Genomic DNA, 23,299 nt, shown 5'->3' with positions numbered 1-23,299 from the left:
TAATTTTTAAAATTCTGAACTGCAAGTCTGCAACATATGTGATCAATAGCCATTTTTAAGTCTATCACGAAAATAACCCTAAAAAAATGACCAAAATAGTTTTTTTTATTTTGAAATTTTTAATATTTATTTATTTTATATTTTTTAAAATTTGAAACTCTATCCTAAAACTCAACCCCTTAACTCCAAACTAAGTCTAGATTAGTTGATCATTGATCATAGAATAAAAATGTACTTTTACCTTTTGATTTTTTTCATTAAAACTTATTTTTTGAACAAAAACTTAAAAATGTCATCATAGGGAATTTCTCTATATATATCGTGCAAGCAAACCGGATGGTGTTAAATGCACTTTAAACTCTAGATCTCCGAAGACATGCAAATACACCAATTCCCTGGAAAATAGTAAAGCATCGCTTAGCTTTACATACAGTCTAAATAGAGATTAGTACTTAGAAGAAAGAGTAAACAACCTGAGTGATCAAGTATCATGGGACTGATCAATCTGGATGAAGTTCAACGCCTGTTCCTTTGAAATAACTTTTACAATACTCGCATTATTCTTATGAAACACTCCATACATCTTATCAGCAACTTTCACTAGCTCCGGACGAAAAGTTGTGGTTATGAACTGCGTGCTTACGCTGTCATCAGCTAAACCACGAATCATGTCTGATAAAATTGTTTGGTTAAGAAATCATCATAATTCCATGCACAGCATGCTACTGAGGGAGAGAGGAGCGAGTTTTTGTGCATGTGTGAGAAAGTTGAAGTAAAAGATTATATATAAAAAGGATACTGCCGACAGCAGTTCGATACTGAGTATCAAGTGCCGCATCAATCTCATCAAAGAGATAGAACGGTGCAGGATCGCATTTCTGGATGGCAAATATTAATGCAAGAGCAACAACGGTCTTTTGTCCTCCCGACAACTGTTTCATTGACCGTGTCTCCCCTTGATCAGTAAACGACACCTACCACACAAATCCCAAATGTGATCAGCCTGAAAAACTAGATATGTCTTTTTTTTTATATCTAGTGTCGACGATTCTTTCTGTACCTTCACTGTTACACCATCGTATTTCTCAACCCTTCTCTCTGTAGCAGCTTCACCACACCCATCTTCGTCATCATGATCACGGTCCTGTGATGCACACAAGACGTGTAATGTCCACATAATTTTAGTTACCCATTTGACAAATGTAAACTCACAAGGGAATAAATTAAATAAAAGATGGAGTGGAAAAAGAGTGTTATCAAGGAAAGCAGAAGCATGCCTTTTTTTTCGTCTTCTTCAGCATGACAAGGTGACCATGTCCACCTTGCACAAACTGAGAGAATATTTCCCGGAAGTGAAATGAAATCATTTTGTAAGTACGTTCTATAGATTCGTCTTGCTGCTGATCCAGAACTGTAATCAATTCTTTTATTTTCTGCAGGAACGTCAAATGTGTCAGTTAACTTGTACTTTCTACATAGGATTCAGTAAGGAGTATGACGCCTACCTCATCTCCTGCATCAAGCTCAGCTTTCCGTTTCTGAAGTTCTTCTCGCTGTTCTGTGAAATTTACATATTGATCAAGCGCTTTCTTGTTAACATGGCTGAACTGTTGCAGCTGTTCACTGCACCCGTGTAGCATCTTCTGCAGCTCCTTTATATTTTTTTGTTTATACCTAAAATATACCATAGCTTATAAATATCATAGGACTCTTAGGAGAAAAAATCAAACAAAGCTCAAGCATACATGTCAAAAGATTCGGATGAAAATGGACCCAATCCCATAATCTTCTTCCTATACTCTTCTTGCTTAGAAAGGAGTGTGTTACGAAGGCTGAATAGTTCCTCCAACTTTTTATTTGCATCTTGCAATTTCATCTCACAGTCATCTTGCAATGTCTGAGAGAACAAGAAATCTTGTCAGATACCTAATAGGAATAACGATATTCTCTTAATCTACAGATTGTATTATTACCTTTAACTTCTCCTTCTTATCTTTAATTTTCTTGACCTGCTTAGTCTTCTCATCAATGCTTCGACAGAGACCTAAACCCGTGAAATGGCATTGAGTCTACTAGGCCAAATAGTGAAAGAAACTTAAGAAAATGTCAAGCAATGTAGATAAGAGTGTTTGGGGCTCACCTTGGAGCTCGTTTGTGAACTCTTCAACCAATAGTTTTGCATCATCAAGTTCTTGTGTTTCTAAGCCAGCTGAACTAGGCAAACTATAATCGTCGATGGAAGCTATAGTAGCATGTAACTCATCTATTCTCCTCTTTAAGTTGGTAGACAAATTAGTCTCCAACTCTGCTTTTCTTGTCTCTGTCTGTTTGTAAATCAGACATAAATTAGAAATTAACACAAAAGAGAAAGCAAACATTCAAACAATTTTGTCTAACCTCAATCCGATCTGTCTTGAATGCAATAAGTTTGTCCTTAACATCCTCAATTTCTGGGTTTAATCGTGATAATTCTTCCGTTTCTTCTGGGGTTAGGTGATCCACAAGTTCCGTGGCCATTTCAGCTTCCTTCATGGCCATGCTAGATCTTAACTGCTCCATTTGTATTCTAACATCACCTAGTGATTTCTCCTGCAAACAGGTGAACAAATATATTATATTTCACACTGAAAGCTGCTAAAAAAATGAATCAAAAGAGAGAGAAAAAAGCATCAAAAGAATGACCTTATGTTCAAGGGCTATATGTATAGCATGTTTCTGCTTAGTCTCGTTAGCTATCTCTTGCTTCAGTTGCTCCACCTGTAATCTGCTATGCTTCCAGTCTGATTCAAGTCTCTGCTGCTCAGTAACAATCTGTGTGATCTGCTGATCTATCAGTGAGAAATGTTAAGTAGAATGCTTTGACTTGAGAAAGAAAAAGAAAAAAAAAAACACAATTAAACAAAAGTAAATTATGGAAAGGATATCTTGCAGCTGTCTTCTAACATCCTCCAACACCTTCTCCTTCGTATCTATAGACTTCATATTTTGTATTATGGTATTCATTAATCTCAATTTCGACCGCCTGTGGTCATAAAATCCACCGGTCATGCCACCCCTTCTGCTCACCTGGTCACCTGTCATGGCACACCAGAACGTTATCACATACATGTCAAATGGGAAGCGTAGTAAATATAAATGTATTTTTCAGTTCCAACCTTCTAAAGTTATGCAATCCAAGCCATCACCTTTAGCAACTCTTGTTGCTACATTCAGATCTTGACATACAACTGTTCTACCAAAAACCTACATCAAGGCAACGAAAATATATAATGACACTATCGAAAATAATAAGCAGAGAACTGTTCCATTTAAGATGTATACAAACCTAAATAAGAGGGCTTTAACAGAAAAAGCACATAGTTTAGATCAGAAGGTGACAAGAAATAGTTTACGTGAGAGAGCAAAAGAAGCACCTGGCCAAATGCTGGTGCAAATTTGGAGTCGAACTTCAATCTCCTCAGCAGTGGTATTGCATCAGAACATTGTGGATAGCTTACGTGAGGTGCATTTACCCGATTCAGGGGTATGAAGGTCACACGTCCACCCTTTCGAGAATTCAGGTGTTTAATTATCTTGGTTGAAATGTCGTCATTCTCAACTACTACGTGAAATAGGCTGCAGATTAAAAGAGAGAAAATTATAAGCCAGAGATAGTAAATTGAGTGAACATTATAGTAAGTTTCAAGCATACCTGTTTCCAGCAGTGACTTCAACTGCGGTGAAAAACTTCTCATCGCAATCAACCAGCTCAACAAGTGGACCAAAAACTCCATTGATCTTATGCTCAGAGCAAATCCGTTTGATAGAGATCAGTCCTCGCCTTACATCCTGAGACAATGAAACAGCTGAAATTACTTCAAACTAGCAGAGACGTGTATCTAAGCTGAAGGGCCCAATCAATCTATATTACTCACTCCTGGAGTTGCATGATCAAGATTTTTCTTTGCCCTTTCAAGTTCCGTTTTCAACTTGTCAATTTCTGAAGATAGTTGACTTTCTTCTCCCCATTTTTCCCTGGATTAACATATCTTTTGTTATACTGAAGAAACTTTCTGCTATACTTATGACAGCAATATTTACCTTCTTTTTTTATGTTCTTCATCCCTCTCCCTCTTTTTAATATTGAATTGTTCATGGGACTTGGAAATGTGAGTGTCCAGTTCACTAATTTCAACTTCATGGTTCTTGATGTGTGCATCACGCTCCTTCAAATCAGTATTGAGGCCAAAAATTTCATCCTCAAGTTTTTGCTCCTACAATAGACGAAACATGTTATATATCACCAATCATATTAAACAGATTCCATTTATATCAGCTGCTAATAGAGATATTCAAATGTTATAGAACAAAAGATTTGGCAAAGTTTCCATATAAAATAATGCAAACTCACTTGACCCATAGTTGAGTCTAGAACACGCATGAGATCTTTAATTTCTTTCCGGAGCCATTTGTCTCGATTAGCCTTATCTGAGAACTGAGTTGCACGACCCTGTTTCTGATAAAGAATATTAAGCTTCTTCTCCAGCTCCATGATTCTTTAAGAGAAAAAAAAATTAGTTGTCAAAGTAAGAGGACTCTTATTTAAAAACAAAAACACAAAAAGGTTTCCAATCTGTATATATTGCTACATACAACCCACCCATTTTCAGTAGATAAAAAGCTAATTTTCTTGACACTATACGCCTACCTTTTGGTCGTTTGCTTCTCCTTGTCAACTTGACTTTCATATAAAGGAGTAATCACCTCTAGTTCCTTCAAAGAATCCTGCATTTCTCTTTCCACCATACTAATTTGCTCAAGTGCATCATTCTGAAAGGCATAATACTTCATTAGTACATATTAGCTACAAATATATAGAAAACTGACAACTTTAAATGCATACTTATGTACACTTCTTTCCCAAATATTTTATAAAAAAAGTGACCGAGTATCAGCTTGTGTGATCACATGTGAAGCAATCAAATACCTTTGACTGGATATTTCCAGCAATCCGTTCCTTTAAATCATTCTCATCAAGCTCAAGTTTTGCCTTCTTCGTAATAGCTTCAGTTTTTAGTGCTTCAACAGTTTCTTTCTTTTTGTTCATTGTCTGAAGCTCCTTTGTCAGTCCTGCCAGCGACTCATCTAAGCTCCTGCACTCGTCATGGGCCTTCTCAACTCTGTCATACATTTTTGTAGACTCTTCGGATGCTTTAGTTCTTTCATCTTCAGTCTGGACCATGACATAAAACCCCCAGATGTAGAAAAGGTAAGCCTAAGTGATGAGTGAACCGATAATATAATAAAAGCTGAGAGTCTGCCAGAACTCAATAAAACATTAAAATTCGAGTAGCAACAGAACTACCTATAAAACTAGAAAGACAATACTGAAAACATATCCCTAAATTTATTGGTTCACCTGTTCCAGTTTCTCCCTAGTATCGTGAAGCTCTTTTTCATAAATGGTGTATTCGAGTGATTTTCTCTGCTTATCAAGTTGTTGGTATTTTCTGAGTTCTTCTTTCTCTTCGTCCAGTTCCCTTAGTTTTTCATCCAAGTATTGGACAGCTTGGATGATATGACTTCGTTTAATCCCTGTGAGACAAGTCATGCGGCTGTATGTATTAGATTTTCGACATACCCATGCATGCACGAGAAATAATGAAGGAGGTTCCAGTATTACTGCAGTGCACACTGATAACTTGCCTGTATCCTGCATAACTTTCAAACTCTCACAGCGTTTCTCCTCATAAACACGGGTACCACCAATCTCTTTTAGCAGATCTAGCCGTTCTGAATCTTTCATCATTGTCAACAAGGCTATCTACAAACATGCATTTGTTAAGCCCACATTGTATCTTCTCTAATGTTCTTAGCAACACAAGAATAACCCAAGAATATTTTCTCTTGCAGGAGCATACCTTTCCTTGTTGAACAACATAGTAAGGATTAGAACGAGAAAATCCAGCACTCTCCAGTAAATCCATAACTTCATTTTTTCTGAAAATTTTGTTTAAAATTAAACTTTTCACCAATCCACGAAATAGAGCAATTAATGGAAAACTTATAGAAGAGTTACGAACGTAATGTGTTTCCCATCCAAGAAATATTCATCCTTCTTCAGACCAATAGCTCGGCGCAAGCGAATTTCATCTTTATCAACCTAGTCGAGAAGCATAAGCCAAAGATCAGACAACAAATGAACTGTTCAGATTTTTAAAGGTTTTTTTTTTCTTGCAAACTTCAGATTTTTAAAGGTGCGGCAAATATATATTACTCATAATTTGAAAAGATCAATTATGAACTATTACAGGGATGCGGTTGTCAGAATTATCAAAGACAATCTCCACGAACGCAGATCCAACTTGATGACCAACACCTTCCTGTCCAATAAAAAGCTCGTAGTTAAACAATGTGCAGGATACCTAGCTATAGCACCAAATGCAGTCAAGAGTGAGCAAACTAAAGGACATACATGGAGTAACGCATTCCTATCTTCATTACGCAGATTTTGGAAGATGTCACTCAATACAAAACGAATTGCTGCATTTGAAACCAAGAATTCAATGAGAATCAAAAACTGGAGATGTTTTCTTTACATACAAGGAAACACACATGTGTGAGAGAAAAGGTAAATAATAGAGGATGATGAAGAAGCTCAATCTAACCATGGAAAAAGTTACTTTTCCCAGACCCATTTGCCCCAACTGAAACAGATTAGAAGAAGTGATCATCAGTGTCAGCGACAAGTTTAGACTCTACAAAAAAAAGCATAGGTACAACAATTAACACCAAGGACATATCATTTATCAAACGTGTAGATCCATGAACATTACCAACACAGTTAACTTTGCGGCTGAAATCCTCAGTAGCAGTTTGCTCATTGTAACTCTTGAAACCTTCGATTATAACCTTGCATGCCAAAATCAAAACCCGAGAAGAAATTCAGTAGAGATTATATAGCAGATGAAAAGCAGTTCCTAATACAATTTTAGAGGGAGGGAACGGCACCAGCTTGATGTACATGGCGAAAGGTCACACTAGCTACTCCCCACCTATCGAAGTAGATAAAAGATGGATTAAACTCCACCTAATTTCGGAAGTTGAACTCTAGGGTTTTCTAGCCATAGGACGAAGCAAATGACCGGGAAAAAGATCAGCCACAGAAATCATATATTTATAAATATATACACGTTTCCTTTAATCTGTACTTTATTCATTCGGATTATTTTGTATATTGGAATAAGCCGGTCCACGCTTATTGAAGGCCCAACTCCAAAACTAAAAAGTGTGCCCTGTTTTTTTTTTTTTTTTTTAATAAATACTACTGTTTTACATTAGGTACTAAAGCAGAAAAAAAGAAAAAAAAAACAGAGTAGGATATCATCAGAAGACAGAGTATGTTATCATCAACATCAGAGTTTTGAAAAAGAACACAAATAAAAGATCCAACGAGAACGTGATCATCATCGTCAAGGTTTTGTGATAAAGCATCTGGAACAATATTAAGGATCATATTCATTAAAACTAAAAGAAAGAGAACGAGGCTTCTTACTAATCACAAGCAAATAACCGAAGGTTAATGATTGATGACACCAATTTAGCAATTTGTAAAAGTTATAAACCCTTGTTTTGACGGAGACCAATAGTCGTCAGTGTTTTTAAAACGGGATTGAAACGATGGTTAGACCAGGTTCGACTCTGAACCGGTCATGTAGCAGGGTTGAGTTTAATAAATGGTTTGACCATAGATAATTGGATTGAGTTTCAAAGCTATTAAACTGAATAACAATCATTAAATCATCAAAAATTCATAAACCAACTATATTAACAAAAAAAATAGTTTATATTTACAATATTTTATATTTGATATTATTTATATACTAATTATATATAATATTTACTAATATTACTTTAAATTTATATAGTATTAAAATATATTGAGACAAATTATTAAACCAGGTTTGACTGTTGAACCATGAACCAAATATTTTCCGGCTCAGCTTCCGATCCGGTTTTAAATTGTAAATATAAACTATTCTTTGAGTAATGACTCAAATATTCACAAATCTTAAATTTGAGTAATGGAATAATCTTTTGATGTTAAAAAAGAGACATCTACCTGAGCAAAAAAAATAATTAGTCTATCAATACACACTAGGTGAGGGCTCATACCTTGTCAAAACTTTTCATAAATTCAAATCGATCCATTTAGTAAATGGAAGTTAGTAAAAAATATGTAGTCGATGTAGGAGATGGGTTTCACCCCACTCTAAACCAGATTTGTATCGAGACTAGACAAAAAACCTATTAAGAAGATAACAAACTGTAGAAGAATGAAGGCCCATCACAAACCTATGGTAAAGGATGACTTAACTCCTTTGATTAATGATTTCCTTTTCAACTGTATTATTGCACAATGACTAATTGACACAAACATATGTCTCATCCCGAAGAAGGAGAAACGTACTAAACTCAATTTAGTTCAATCAGTCTCTGTAATGTGAGTTATAAAATAATATCAAAAGTCTCTTTTACCAAAGGCCGAAGAAAGTGTTGCCAAACCGAATATCTGAAACCATGTCAGCCTTTGCTGTTGGATAACAGCAATTTGATAATATAATGATTGCACATGAGATGTTTCATGCTATACGTACAAACCCATGCGAAAAAACAAGCGAATGACTATTTTTACCTCAAATGCGGAGTAGAGGATGAATCCTTTAACATGCTACTTTTAAGTGTACCCTTAACTATACAAACACGGGCCCTAGTAGAAACACCTTCCTCCCCGTTAGTATTCCACAGTTCGAGTGCATATACAAATACAGATTATCTCTTTTAGTGTAAGAACAACATTGAAGATCTGGAAATGGTTAGAAACTCTTACTCATGGATAATTTGATATATGTGAAAAAAGCAAAATGATAAATCATTTAGAGGAATCAACATGGATCCCTTGGAGACGGGTAGACATGGGAAATTAGAATACCAAACATGGTCTGAGGCTAATATTATAAGGATGGAAGTACATGAGGAACAACATAATATCTATCCAAGCCAAAAGATTTGTACAGTTGATGGATTGTGGAAACATAACTCATTCTTAATGGTTGTGAATGTGTTTGGAAATGATCTACATGGCAAATTCAACTTCTGGGAGCTAAGAATCAAATGAGAAGAGTGTCATTGATACATGTAGAGCCTGAGGCTCTTTCTTGGACTACAGATTGCATGCTACAATTATTGTTGTGACAACATTTTGGTACTAATTGATACAAGAGACAGAAGCGTGTGCAAGGGCAAAGCAGGTTAATATTTGTTGGGGATGTGCACCCATAATAATATTATTACTTATAATTTTATATACAAAATCATTACAACTTTGGTGTATGAGATGGCAAAAATTGAGAATGCACTCCTAATAATTCAAGTTCGCTGCTTATTACTTATATCTTATTTACATATTATAGCAATATGCACACATTAGATATTAGTTTTGCCCTTGTAAGCATGACCAAACTTCTTAACGAAGTTAAATGAGCTATAAGATTAAAAAGTAGATTTGTAGATTTTTCTATTGTTTATCGTCTTTGTTTTGGAAACAACATGCGACATTCATTATCTAAGATGTTAAGAGCATGTTATACAAATTTGTATTATGTTGGTTGTTTTATTTTGGTTTGGTTTGTTAAACAATGTCAAACTTGAATAATAGACTGAAGATAATCCTATATCTAATATATTTCCTCGTAGACCCATTGGAAGACTTATCATACAAAAGTGATAAAACAAATATATTTTGGTTTTGTCATTTGATTTTTTTTTCTTTTTTTGTTATTTCACATTTGGATTAATGAATGGTCCTACACCGCTGGAAGTTCCACAAAAAAAAAACAATCAGACAGATAGAAATTCAGGAGCTTTGATAAGCAAACGATTGGTGGGTTACTGTCGAGAAGAGAACTCCAAAAATGACTTTCTTCCAAACATCAGTTGCGTCATGTGTGGCCCAAATTTTTATTTTTAGTTATTTAGTTTTAGGAAAAAAGACCAAAATCTCAAATTCGTTATTTTCTATTTTTCTCTGACCAGACATTTGGGAAAAAATCTTTCACTTCCACAGAAAATTCCAGCGAATTTCGAGAAAATCCATACAAGTGCTATTATCGTTTCATCTGCACCCTCCCCTCCTCCTATTTCTATTTGTGATCCACCCTTTTTAAAAAAATTTCTCGTCCAGGGATCATCATGATTTGATTGGCAACTTAACCAGAATCAATGATGAATGACCTGAGCCAATACAGGTCAATTTTCACTAGATTCTATTTTCTTGGGGAAATCAAGTTTCTCTGAGACGGTTATCTTCCCTATCATCTGAAGATCCCTGAGACTTTCGCCGCTCTCATCTCTCTCGTATGACTCGTCACGTGATACTGACATCAGAAGAAAGAAACTCTCCACCGACCAAGATGATCAAACACGCGGAGAGGAGGAAGGTGGGAGAGGTAGCGGGAGGAGCCGCAGCTGAGTGTGCGGCCGTGTGGTGTTGCGGTCCTTGCGCCGTGGTTAACCTAGTTGTTCTCGCTGTGTATAGAGTTCCCGCGGCCGTTTGTAAGAAAGCTTGTGTAATGGAACAGAGAAGAAAGGAAGAGTTGAATGGTTTTCTGTATATCACGTTGAAAGATGTTACAAGGTTATATATAAGTCTCAGATGAGAATATCTCAACTATGTAACTAGATACTTGTAACTACCCATATCTTACGGATAGCTAAGTACAACAACTCAATCTAATCCCGATAGTATCGGAGTCTATTCCAACACCCCCCCTCACGTTGGAGCATACAAGTCTTGAATGCCCAACTTGATTTTGAATCCTTCAAACTCTGATCTTCCAAGAGCCTTCGTGAACACATCTGCAAGTTGAGTAGTGGTAGAAACATAGGACGTCGCAATAGTCTTAGCTAAGATTTCATCTCGAACAAAATGACAGTCCAACTCGATGTGTTTCGTTCTTTCATGAAATACCGGGTTATTAGCAATGTGTAGAGCCGCCTTACTGTCACAATATAGCGTAATCGGCTGATCATGGTGAATTCCAAGCGCCTGTAGTATCCGCTTCAACCAGATGAGTTCTTTTGTAAGATATGCCATAGCTCTGTATTCGGCTTCTGCTGAAGACATGCTCACCGTGTGTTGCTTCTTAGTCTTCCACGATATTGGTGATGATCCCAGTTGAACAAAATACCCTGAGACTGAGCGGCGAGTTATAGGACAGCTTGCCCAGTCGGAGTCTGTCCAACCAGTAATATGTAAACTATCATTGGCCCGCAGCAATATGCCTTGACCTGGATTTCCTTTCAAATATCTGACAACTCGAAGTGCTGCCTGCCAATGATCTTCCCGTGGAGATTGCATGAACTGAGAGAGCACATGAACGGAATATGCCAAGTCCGGCCTTGTGACACCCAAATATATCATGCGTCCGATCAATCGTCTGTACCTTTCCGGTTGAGATAGTAGTGGTGATTCAGAGAGAGCCAATTTGTGATTCTGTTCCATAGGAAAGTTAGCCGGCTTTGAGTTGAGAAGACCAGCATCTTCGATGATCTCTAGCGCATACTTACGCTGACTTAAGTACATTCCCGTCTTGTTTCTTGCAACTTCAATTCCCAAAAAATAACGCAGTAGCCCCAAGTCTTTCATCTTAAAACATGAAGCTAGATAGCGTTTAAAGAACTCCACTTCTTTCGGGACATTACCAGTAATTATGAGATCATCAACATAAATCAGAATCTGTATATTCACCGCACCTTTTGTATATGTGAATAGAGAGTAGTCTGATTTGCACTGTTTGAAGCCATACGACGTGAGTGCTGTTGTCAGCTTCGCGAACCAGCATCGTGGGGCTTGACGAAGTCCATACAATGACTTGCGTAAGCGGCAAACCTTTGTTGAGTCTTTAGAGTGAAAGCCCGGTGGGAGTTTCATATACACTTCTTCAGGGAGATCTCCGTGTAAGAAGGCGTTATGAACGTCCATTTGATGGACATCCCAGCCTCGTTTAGTAGCCACATCCAAGAACAGTCTCACTGTTCCCATCTTTGCCACCGGCGCAAACGTCTCCTTATAGTCTACGCCCTCAACTTGTTTATTTCCAAGAACTACTAAACGTGCCTTGAATCTCTCGATGGTTCCATCTGCCCTATACTTCACTGTATAAACCCATTTACAGCCGATGGCTCGTTTCCCTGCAGGCAAGTCGACAATATCCCATGTTCTGTTTGCTTCAAGCGCAACGACCTCTGTTCCCATAGCGTCTCTGAATCTTTCATCCAACACAGCTTTTTGATATGTCTTTGGAGGAGTTATCTTACCAATAGATACTTGGTAAGCTGTGTGGCGTGTTGAGAATCTTTCAAAACTCATGTACTTGGAAATGGGATACAGTAGGTCCTTGTTTCCTCTTGTCTGAGTCGTAAGAATCCGGGTCTGTGCAGAGTTCGTCACAAAATTCTTCAGCGTAACATTAGGTTTCCGTGATCGATGTCCCCGACCAAGCTGTGTGTCAGTAGGATCGGAAGGTTCTGCTGTCGTTGTCGTCGGAGAGGGCAAAGTTGAAGACGAAGTTGAAGACGTCTGAACAGGTATTGGTTGGGCCAAGGCTGATGTTGAAGCGGGGCTGGGCCTGGTTGTTACTGGGCTTTGGTTCTGAACAGGGCCCAAGTTGAGGTTTTGTCGCGTCACCAAATTCTGAACATCGTCTTCTTCACAAAATGGAATTCCGGTGATCGGTTCCCATAACTTTGGAGTTTTACTGTCTTTACCTTCTGTGATAGCTTGTTTCTTGTAAGGAAACTCAGATTCACAGAAGATCACATCTCTTGATATTAGGAACTCCTGTTTTTCCAAATCAAACACTCTCCATCCCTTCTTTCCGTAGGGATATCCAAGAAACACGCACTTGTTACTTCGCGGGGCAAATTTATCACCTCTGGTTCCTTGATTATGGACATAGCACAAGGAGCCAAAAATTCTGAGATGATCAAAAGTCGGAGCCTTGTTGTGAATCCGCTCGTACGGTGTGAGGCCATTCAGGAGAGAAGTCGGGGTTCTGTTTATGAGATAGGCGGCGGTAAGGATACACTCTCCCCAAAAATCTATCGGAAGAGAAGCTTCGAACCGAAGAGCCCGTGCGACGTTTAGAATGTGACGGTGTTTCCTTTCCACTCTTCCATTTTGTTGGGGAGTACCGACGCACGAGGTCTCGTGAACAATGCCGAGCTTTGAGAACTGATCTTTCAAACATAAGAACTCCGAGCCATTGTCACTTCTGATCGTGCGAATCTGTGTCTGAAACTGAGTTTGAACCATTGAAAGAAAGTTCAACAAGTGTGTAGGGGCCTCTGTTTTGTCTTTGAGTAGATAAACCCATACCCCTCGAGAGTAATCATCAACAACAGTCAGAAAATATCTTGCGCCAGTATATGATTGTGTTCTATAAGGACCCCATAAGTCTGTATGTATCATGTCAAAAGCTCTGAAAGTTTTATTGATACTAACTGGAAAAGAAGATCTTGTTTGTTTGGCGCGGAGACAGACATCACACGCCTTATTCAGAAAAGTAGAACAAACTGAAACTGAATCAGAAATTACAGGAAGTGAGCAAACAACTTTAGCAGCAGGATGTCCCATTCTCTTATGCCACAAGTCAAACGTTTCTTCTGCTTTTGTTGTGACCGCAGCTGCGCTCTCCATACTGCGTAAGTGGAATGCTCCCATCTCCCTCTTAGCCGCTCCAATCACCATCCTCGAGATTCGGTCCTGGACAATCAAGAACTGGTCAGCCATTTGTACAACACATCGGTTTTCATCCATTAGCTGCCCAACTGAAATCAAATCAGAAGGCATGCCCTCAACATAGAAGACTGAATTCAACATCAAACCCTGACCAATTCTGACTTTCCCTTCTTTAACAGACACTCTCTCACGTCCATCAGCCAATATAATCAAAACAGGTTCCATATCACGTATATCATGTAAAACATCAAGCTTGCCAGTCAAATGATGGCTCGCTCCAGTGTCCAAAATCCAAGTAGGAGTAGAAGACATACCAGTCAAATTTTCAGTGGTGTTATTCTTTCCGGCATTGGCGTTGAGGATTGTCATAATACTTCTCCATTGGTGGTCGCTGAGGCCAGCTACTCCATCACGATCTTTGTCTGTTATGACATAGTTCGCCTGTGCCGTCTGCTGTGTTCCTCCGACCTGAGCCGCATTCGCAAATGAAGAAGACCCGCGACCAGCTCCATTACGGTAAGAGGATGACGAACCTGGGCGATTCTTTCCTTGTGTTGTTCGTGCCCTTGGCCTGTCTCCCCACCATTCTGGGTAGCCAATGACCGCAAAACAGCTTTCAGTCGGATGTCCTGAGCGGTTGCAGTGCTTGCAAAAGCTTGTTTTGTTTGTTTCATCATTACGCCCACGAGGTTTTGCTTGAGCAACAAAAGCCGTGACCTCCTTCACTGCATCTTCTTCCTCCAACTTGTGGACTGTTCTCAGATCTTCCTCTTGGCGTACAATGTTATACACCTCCTCCATAGGTTGGAGCGGTGTACGAGAGACAAGGGAGGAACGAAAGTAAGCATCGTCGAGTCCGTACAAGAACTGATGCACCTTATCTTCCTCACGATCTTGCTCCTGGAGGGTACCAAAATCACAAGTACAATTTCCACACTTGCAGACTCGAAGAGGACGATAGTTCGCCATGTTATCCCAAATACGATTGAGCTTCCCAAAGTATGATTCAATCGCCAATCCTCTTTGCCTGCAGCACGCCAGTTCAGCCTTAATCTGCTGGATCCTAGGTCCACTCAAAACCGAGAATCGTCGTTTCAGGTGCTCCCATAAATCTTGAGCAACATCTCTGTGGGAGATTGTTGATCTGAGAGTTGGTTCAATTGTCATCTTGATCCAAGACACCAAGAGCGCCTGAATCGTCCACCAGTCCTCCAAGTCGGCAGATCCTTCTTCTGGTCGCTTGATAGATCCATCAAGAAACCCAAACTTCTTGCGAGAGCATAACGCCGTTTTGATCCAGCAGGCCCATTCATCGTAGTTCGTCCCTTTTAGCAGAGGGTGTGAAATCACAGCTCCAGGATTATCCTGAGAGCTCAAGTCATAGGGTGAGATCTTCCTTCTCACTACAGTTGTTGTTGTCGGGTTCGAGTCGGTCGACATCGTCAATCTGAAATTTGTTTCAGTGTTTATAAGTCAAAGAGAAGAAAAAAAAATCAAGCTCTGATACCATGTAATGGAACAGAGAAGAAAGGAAGAGTTGAATGGTTTTCTGTATATCACGTTGAAAGATGTTACAAGGTTATATATAAGTCTCAGATGAGAATATCTCAACTATGTAACTAGATACTTGTAACTACCCATATCTTACGGATAGCTAAGTACAACAACTCAATCTAATCCCGATAGTATCGGAGTCTATTCCAACAGCTTGGCGACAAACCAAACGGCAACGTTTTATGAGGAGACGACACGGTTTACTTGCGTCAGCGGCTGCCGAGAGCACCGTGCACGCTAGACTAAAGGAGGAAGATCCAACGGCTGAAATTGTTTTCGAAGAAAATGTAGTGAATGGCGAGTTAAACGACATCGTCGTGCTTGAGGATGAGATGTTTGAACGTTTCTATGGGGCAGGATTTTGGAGAAGCCCGTCACAAAGGGACACATCATCAGGAAGTATATGAATTCTTTGTGAAAATATTAATAATTAATTTGATTTTTATATGTGATTCTTTAAAATTATCATGCGGGTATTTGAATAGGAGAAATGTAGTAATATTTATACATTGTTCGTTTTTGTTTCGTTCGATTTAAATATAACTACGTCTCAATTGGGACTTGGGGTAGCTTTTGCAGACCAAAAAGTTCATCTCTCATTATCCTTTAAGAACATGAACTGGATATAATTGAACCGTACGGTTTTGCGCTGGTCCGTGCTAACACAATCATATACATAAACCTTATGCTAACTATGCATATTGGCTATAATCGTGTCAGGAGAGACTCTGCTGCAGAGTTTAACAAAATGTTTATCGTAAAGTGAATCTTCTGGGCAATCCTAAGAGAATTAGAGACTATGACATAACAATAGAAGGAAAAAAGAAAAGAAAGACATAACTAATAGACATAACTAAAAAGAAAAGAAAGACATAACTATGACATAACAATAGAAGGAATTAGAGACTATGGTTCCTTCACGGTAATGCTGAAACTAGAAGCTCTTGCCTTAACTCATTGCTCATCGTTGCTTTAGAAGTTCTCGTCAAGCCTCAATATATTTTCAATGTCGTGGATATAGTCATCTACTCATTACTGGATTCACATAGTCCATCTATTCTAGTCAATGCCAAATCAAGTCAGTTATGACTTTGTTTTCGATACGGTCATGGAGCTTCTCACCAAAAGCTCTTGTCGGTCATCATTCCAACCGTTGCTTACAGGTGTATCAACGTCGTTTTCGACTATCAGTTCGCTTTAGGAAAAAAGATGAAGTTTCTCCATGGGACTCTTTATACCGCTGAGATTAACTCGCCTCTTGAAAACTCTATCTTTTAATGTTTTGTAATGCTTTTTATTATCATCCCACCGTCGAGCATGGTTCCAGGATCTTCTATTTTGATTGTAAACTTTGTTGCTCTCTGAGCTTTAAAAAAATAAGTTGTGACAAAAAAAAAGACATAACTAATAGATAACCTAGAGTAGTTAATTTGAACATATCAATTTGAAGCTAACAGATGATTATTCTAACATATATGTAAATAACCCCAATAATCAATGATTATATGTTTGACATTAAGCTCATGAAATAACAAGATGATTATTTAAGCTTGATCAATGAAAACACAATCAAAGAATGAATATAGATAAATCCACATGAGTTCCAATAAGACTTCTGAAGGAGTTATTCCATTATCTTCCAATCTTAAAACAAAGATTAAAAGAAATTAAATAGGTTAAAACATGTTCAATGATCTTTTGCAAATAGGAAAATTTCTGGGATTAAAGTGTCATTCTTGACTACTTTATATTCATGGATGCAAAGCTAATCATGTGATCTTCTGATTGTGAAGGTATAGCCTATCATAACAATCAGTCAGAGAAAGTAACACCTATCTTTTCAAAAAAATAAACAGAGGTCATCACTCTGAAATAATAAAAAATAAAATATATAAAAAAAACATAAATTAAATCTAATTTAACAAAGCTCTTGCTGATAACGTATTGTATCATGCCTAAAAATATTAAATACATATTTATTTGTTTTTGTCTTTTAATAGAGAGAGTCACAAGAAAAGGAGCAAAGAGTTAAAGAGAAATTTGTGATTATCAATTGGCAAAAAAGAGTGGTCTATTTATAAGGAGAGCAAGTCAGACAAGACCAATCCAACTCATATGAAAAGAAAAGACAAAACTATAAAATTGACATGTGTTAAATAATAATAGAATTGGAAAAGAGGATAGGTGTTCATGATAGATATGTCAGACGGATCAGCCCCGTCGCCCAAACCATCATCTTTAAAATAAACCACCCGGTTTAGCTCCATTGATTTGTCGCTGGAAGGGGCAATAATGTTAACTAGGTTTTGACCCGCACACCCGTGCGGGTATATTGTTTAAAAGAAAATATGATGCTATTTGATTTTTATGTCACTATTTAGGATTGGACAAAAAAGTTCGAATTCGAATAATTGAACCGATCCCAATCCGAATAAGTAGTACTAAATCCGAACCAAAATTGATTAAATATCCGAATTATTCAAAATTTTGGTATTTGAAGAACTGAAATCTAATCCGATCCGAACCGAAGTATTTTGGATATTTAAAATATATTTATATACTTATATATATTAATTATTTTTAGATTTTATATATATAAAAACATCAAGAATATATATGATACTTTTAAGTTTGCTTAAATGCTTGAAAATATATATAAATAATCAAACGTAAATATCTTAAATAGTTAAAATATACTCAAAACTCTAAAAATACTTAAATAATTATTAATTCTCTACCAAATATTTAAACCAAACCTATTTAAATTGATTATCCAAATCCGAATCAAATCCTCAAAGATCTGAAGTGAACACGAAATCCCAAAAAGACCCGAAAACGAACCCGAACGCCCACCCCTAATCACGATTATATATATCCTATATGTGTCATCATACGTTACAAAATATGCGTTATCATATAATTAATCATATTTATACGTACCATCAAATAAGTTTTCTTATAATTAATAATATTTTATACGTACAATCATATAAATAATCACATAAATTATATTTTTAAATTTAATGTGAAATATATAACCATAATTTAAGTTGGTGTTTGAAATTGGGCTTTGTATTGTATTTTTCTTATATATACTGAAAACATTATTATAATAGTTATTGAAAAATATGTTAGTAAAAATCAAATTTTGAATATATATTTATTTTTGAATGAATTTTTGATATAAATCAATTTTAAATTATTATTTTGATTTGAATATATATATTATCAAGTAACATAGACTCATTACTTTTGAATATAATATAATGGACTTCCAAATTTTTAGTAACATAAGCCCATTATTTTTTTTCTAACTTACTACTATCTATATTTCCAAACACTACTATTTTTTAACTACTATTCATGTTGCCAAACAATCTCAATGTGTACTTCAACTTTAATAATATAGATAACTAGACTTTGACCCGCACTTAAAGTGCGAGTTTGTTTTTCACCTATTGATCCAATATTGATTAGAAAACTACTTTTATCTTTTGTTTCAAATCTTACAAATTTATGTTTTTCAAAAAAAAAATCAAAGTGTGGTATTTATTCGAAGTAGATTTAAAGATTATATGTGTAATTTAATAGTATATATATATATATATATATATTCTATATTGAAGAACAATGTGTTTTCAATATTGAAATGTAGTAACGATATGAGTTGTTTATTTTAAATTGAAAATGAGTTTCTATTGTTACATATTTGTATCATAGTTATAACCATCAATATATATTATTTTTATCTATATTCAATTTCAAAGGTACTACTTTTTGACATGTTTTCAAAGCACGGGTATCTTTTTTTGTTGACAATTTTGGTAAAATTTGCATGAATTTATAAAAAAATTATCAGAAAAAATAATTTAAGAGTTTTTTGTTATGATGTTTGAATTTTAAGAAGCGTTTTGCTATCCGACTCGGAGCCGTGATCAAACAGTATACCCGGCACCCAACATATAATCTGGTTCAGATTTAAAAAAAATGTTAATTAAAAATCTGATATAATCCGGTAAAAACTCCAAGAGCCCACTATTATTGGAAGTAGTTTTATAAAAAATGATTTGAATCTAACAAAGTTAAAAAAAAAAAAACAAACTCGTGGTCTCGAATAAATTAATTTAATTTCTTAAAAAATGATATATCATGTGGTCAAATTCAATATATTTGATCCTGATGGGTTATAGTCATATTATTGTAATACATTGTTATACTATAATTTTGAGTAATTATATGTTAAATAATAACATATGTGGCTAAAACTTTTTTTCTACTGATTTGTGTATACTAAAAGTATTGTTTAATTTTGTTATAAAACTTTCTTATATGACAATTCGAATGATTACTAATAACATTTTAATGTTGCAGCTCTAAAGTTGGTTGTTCGTGTTTATTATTTGTAGGTGGAAGAAAAGAGCAATGCATGATTTGCATATACCAGTTCGATGAGCTCTTATGCATGAATCGAAGTGCATATGTCAACTTTGTTTAATAAAGTAATGTTTTATCATATTTGAAATCGTAAGGTATGTAATCACTAATTTAATAACGATTCAAAATATTAATCCTAGATAGTAGGCATTATTATTAGGATATTTTTTGAAAGTAGATTTTTTAGGATTCTTTCCCTTTTAATATTATTGATAATTTATATTTAGCAAAAAAAAAGCAAAAGGTTTCACTTGCACCGATTAGGGCTTTCATTTCCCGCCGATTTCTCCCGCCCAAACCAAAACAAAACAAAACAAAACAAAACAAAAAGGTTTGTGAGATTCAGAAAAAGAGTCATTGCTTGATCCGAAGAAGAAGATGAGTAGTATGAGGAAGAAGATACAGAAGAAATTTAAAACCAGAGGTTACAGCCTCAAGATCGACGCTCTCAACAGCATTCTCGCCTTCGCCGACCAATTCCCCGGCGACGATGAAGGAGAAGCCATCGATCTTCTTCTCGACCACCTCCAGACGGAAAATCGTATCTATGCCCCTCCTCAGATTACTTCTATTGATTCGATTCGAATATACTAATTTGGGATTTGTTTTTTTTAAATGCAGTTAATTCATCAGTAGTGGATGCGGAATCAGTTCAAGGAGTGATTAATCTCTTGCTAGGAGCTAATGATGCCGCGGAGGAACCTACCTCCAATGCTTCTTCCTTGGCTTTCATCGACGCCTTTCTCGTCCCAAAGTATCGATATGATTCTGTTAAGAAGCAGTTCATCGAGTAAGCTTCTTCTACTTTGTAAAAAGTTAGTTGAGTTTCTAAAGGTCAAGTACTAGCTTTCATTACAGGCACACGAGTAGTCTGCCTGTTCACGGTGAGGCTTCTTCGAAAACAGAAGTTTACAGGGAACGGTTCATGTTGCTGTTGCAGAGAGTTTCTCGCGCTGAGCTTTTTTCTATGCCAGCTTTTGATGCTGAGAAGTCTCAGTTTGACAACTCTGAGGTTGGTTTTTAAAAATAATAATAATAATAATATGTGTGTTTCTTTTGGTGTTAAAGTCATCTTCTTTCTGAGCAGATATCTCCAATACAGTCTCTAGTGGTTCAAATCGGAAGGAAATGGGTGATGGGTGTGATATCACAGTTGGAAGATGGACATTTCTATTTGGAAGACCTTTCTGCTTCTGTTGAGATTGATTTGTCCAATGCAATATCCTTTTTTTTCTTAGAAAAGTTGATAATATCATTAATTACATTTATTAAGTCATAGCAATTGCTATTTGAGTACTTTTCTTTGACAGTCAGTACAAGATAACCACAGGGTTTTTCACTGAGAATACTATCATTTTGGCAGAAGGTGAAATGCAAAATGGTATCTTTCAGGTAAAATCTATAGCTTCACATTCTGAGTTAGTTTCTTTGTTTTTTTGACTAGGGAGATTTATGTATTAAGTATATTCTAAGGTGCACACTCATACTAATTTTACTCAAATGTCAACGTGACATCAAAATGTTAGTTATATTGGTGGGAATGTAAAACGAAGTCGTGTGTGTGGTCTCCTCTCCTCTTTTAAGACCTTTTCCCCCATGTTTTGGGTTTAGGTTATTACATGCGGATTTCCTCCTTTAGAAGACAGGGATAAAACACTAAACACACATTCTGGGTACGACTTCTTCGGACATGGCATGCTAACTAAAGATGACAGGGTATGCCCTGAGTCCTTGTTTGTACTTTTGGTTGGATTGATAAAGCTGTAAAATTCCCATTTGATAGTGAATATGTTCTTTTGTTTCCGATCACAGATTAGACTTGCAGACCTAGAAAGACAAGCAGTAAATGAAACATTTGTCATATTGTCGGACATATGGCTGGATGACGAAGAGGTATGTCTGAGTACCATCTTCTGTGCTTTTTAGCATTTTTTTTGATAATAATGCCTCCCTTTTGCGATTAAAGAGCATTGCTTGAACGCCAAAATGTGTTGTCCGTAGAGAAGGTTCTCGGGAAGCTGGAAAAGGTTCTTGATGGTTTTGAAAGTGTGGAGGTTGTGCCTTCCCTGTTTGTTTTCATGGGAAACTTTTCCTCTCACCCATGCAATTCATCCTTTGGTTCTTATCCACGCCTTAGGTAAGGGGGTTCATTGTAGTTACATTCTTCTCAGTTGTTATCGAGATGTATGTTCTTATATATTCCTGATGACATGTATCCATTTAATTTTCAGGAAGCAGTTTGGTAAACTTGGGAGAATGATTGGAAACCATCCACGGCTAAAAGAAAGTAGTCGGTTTTTATTCATTCCAGGTCCTGATGACGCAGGTACTACCATCTCCATCACTCTCTAAATAAAGATAGGGTCCATGAGGAAGATATATGACTAATAACAACTTATTATATCTGACAGGTCCCTCAACAGTCTTGCCAAGATGCGGCTTACCAAACTCTTTAACCGAAGAGCTTCGAGATGTTATTCCCAATGCGATATTTTCAAGCAATCCATGCAGGTAATTTCTATGTACACTCGATTGTTGTTGATCATTCTGAATTATGAGTAAACATTTGATTTATTGTTGTTGTACACACAAGTTTTTTTTAAATATTTGTTAAATGCAGAGTAAAGTTCTACAACCAGGAGATTGTGTTCTTCCGGAAAAACCTTCTGTACCAGATGCGCCGTTCATGCTTAATACCCCCTTCTGCTGAAGAAACTGATGACCCATTTCAGCACGTAATCACATCTCTCTTCTCCATTATCTTACAACTTATGCTTCTAAATGTTTTCCGGGAATAATCTGAAACTTTGTTTGGTTCAGCTTGTCTACACAATAACTCACCAGAGCCACCTATGTCCTCTACCTCTCATGGTGCAACCTATCATTTGGAACTACGATCACTCTCTTCGACTCTACCCAACTCCTCATACGGTATACTCTTAAGTCCTCTTCTCCGTTATAGTTTCTGTTCCGCCTAGTTTGGAAGAGCGAACCAAAGGATTGTTGTTGTTTTGAAACAGATAGTATTAGGTGACACGAGTGAGCAAAAGGTTTGCAAGTTTGGGGGAACAACATGTTTCAATCCAGGCTCCTTTTCAACTGATAGCACCTTCGTAGCTTATCGACCTTCCACTCAAGAAGTCGAACTCTCTGGTCTCTGATTCTCTTTTCAGTCAAGCCTGAGCTTTAAAAGATTAAAGGAAGAGTGAACAAAAAAAACATACTTCCATGTACTCTTCTATGCCTCTGCCGTAGTCGTCGGAGATGTCTTTGATTTTAACCAAATTTGGTCATAATTTATGGATAGTTTAATTTTATCATCATCATATATCATGCAACTGCGTGCATATAAATCATACTCCCTCCGTTTTATAATATAAGTAGTTTTGGCTAAAAGCACAAAGATTAAGAAAATTATTATGTTTTAAAAAGTATTGTATATTAAATAGGTTAGATATAACTTAACCAATCAAAAATAAGTTTATTTAATTTGATTGGTCACATTATACTCAATAAATGTAAAAGTTACCT

General features: G+C 36.6%; 2 protein-coding genes across 3 annotated transcripts; one reads left to right on the top strand and one right to left on the bottom strand.

The window, feature by feature from the left end:
* Positions 1–212: 212 nt before the first annotated feature.
* LOC103858330 (structural maintenance of chromosomes protein 3) lies at positions 213–7,284 on the bottom strand. Of its 2 annotated transcripts, XM_009135660.3 has the most exons (29): positions 6,991–7,284; positions 6,816–6,891; positions 6,648–6,686; positions 6,455–6,522; positions 6,291–6,362; positions 6,063–6,142; positions 5,901–5,979; positions 5,686–5,803; positions 5,399–5,574; positions 4,967–5,212; positions 4,688–4,809; positions 4,391–4,535; positions 4,081–4,253; positions 3,915–4,014; positions 3,692–3,828; positions 3,414–3,615; positions 3,156–3,243; positions 2,925–3,074; positions 2,683–2,834; positions 2,398–2,589; positions 2,141–2,324; positions 1,974–2,044; positions 1,746–1,897; positions 1,506–1,674; positions 1,278–1,433; positions 1,061–1,144; positions 800–974; positions 474–672; positions 213–395 (listed from the first exon to the last, which is right to left on the bottom strand). In XM_009135660.3, exons 1-28 carry the CDS (start codon positions 7,003–7,005, stop codon positions 482–484), a joined length of 3,612 nt encoding a protein of 1,203 aa, XP_009133908.1. In that variant the 5' UTR covers positions 7,006–7,284; the 3' UTR covers positions 213–395; positions 474–481. The 2 variants fall into 2 exon arrangements, with proteins under 2 accessions (XP_009133908.1, XP_033142352.1); XM_033286461.1 differs by having other exon boundaries at positions 5,399–5,803.
* Positions 7,285–19,978: 12,694 nt separating this feature from the next.
* LOC103858328 (DNA polymerase epsilon subunit B) lies at positions 19,979–23,101 on the top strand. Its single transcript, XM_009135659.3, has 13 exons — positions 19,979–20,309; positions 20,390–20,558; positions 20,627–20,780; positions 20,856–20,987; positions 21,086–21,160; positions 21,380–21,484; positions 21,581–21,661; positions 21,775–21,905; positions 22,000–22,094; positions 22,180–22,279; positions 22,389–22,503; positions 22,589–22,699; positions 22,789–23,101. The coding sequence occupies exons 1-13, from the start codon at positions 20,147–20,149 to the stop codon at positions 22,927–22,929; spliced, it is 1,572 nt and encodes a 523-aa protein (XP_009133907.1). The 5' UTR covers positions 19,979–20,146; the 3' UTR covers positions 22,930–23,101.
* Positions 23,102–23,299: the final 198 nt, after the last annotated feature.

This window comes from Brassica rapa, chromosome A03, assembly GCF_000309985.2.
Source record: "Brassica rapa cultivar Chiifu-401-42 chromosome A03, CAAS_Brap_v3.01, whole genome shotgun sequence".
NCBI classification, from domain to species: Eukaryota; Viridiplantae; Streptophyta; class Magnoliopsida; order Brassicales; family Brassicaceae; genus Brassica; species Brassica rapa.
This window is presented reverse-complemented; position numbering and strand designations above follow the sequence as displayed.

What these genes read in the sequence shown, in the direction of transcription:
- LOC103858330 (XM_033286461.1), bottom strand. An exon ending in ATTCTGACAACCGCATCCCT is followed by an intron (nt 6,143 to 6,290) that starts GTAATAGTTCAT and finishes CTTCTCGACTAG; the next exon opens with GTTGATAAAGATGAAATTCG. An exon ending in AGCTTGATGCAGGAGATGAG is followed by an intron (nt 1,434 to 1,505) that starts GTAGGCGTCATA and finishes ACGTTCCTGCAG; the next exon opens with AAAATAAAAGAATTGATTAC.
- LOC103858328 (XM_009135659.3), top strand. Translation starts at nt 20,147, where the DNA reads ATGAGTAGTATGAGGAAGAAGATACAGAAGAAATTTAAAACCAGAGGT. An exon ending in CCACCTCCAGACGGAAAATC is followed by an intron (nt 20,310 to 20,389) that starts GTATCTATGCCC and finishes TTTTAAATGCAG; the next exon opens with TTAATTCATCAGTAGTGGAT. An exon ending in CTGATGACCCATTTCAGCAC is followed by an intron (nt 22,504 to 22,588) that starts GTAATCACATCT and finishes TGTTTGGTTCAG; the next exon opens with CTTGTCTACACAATAACTCA.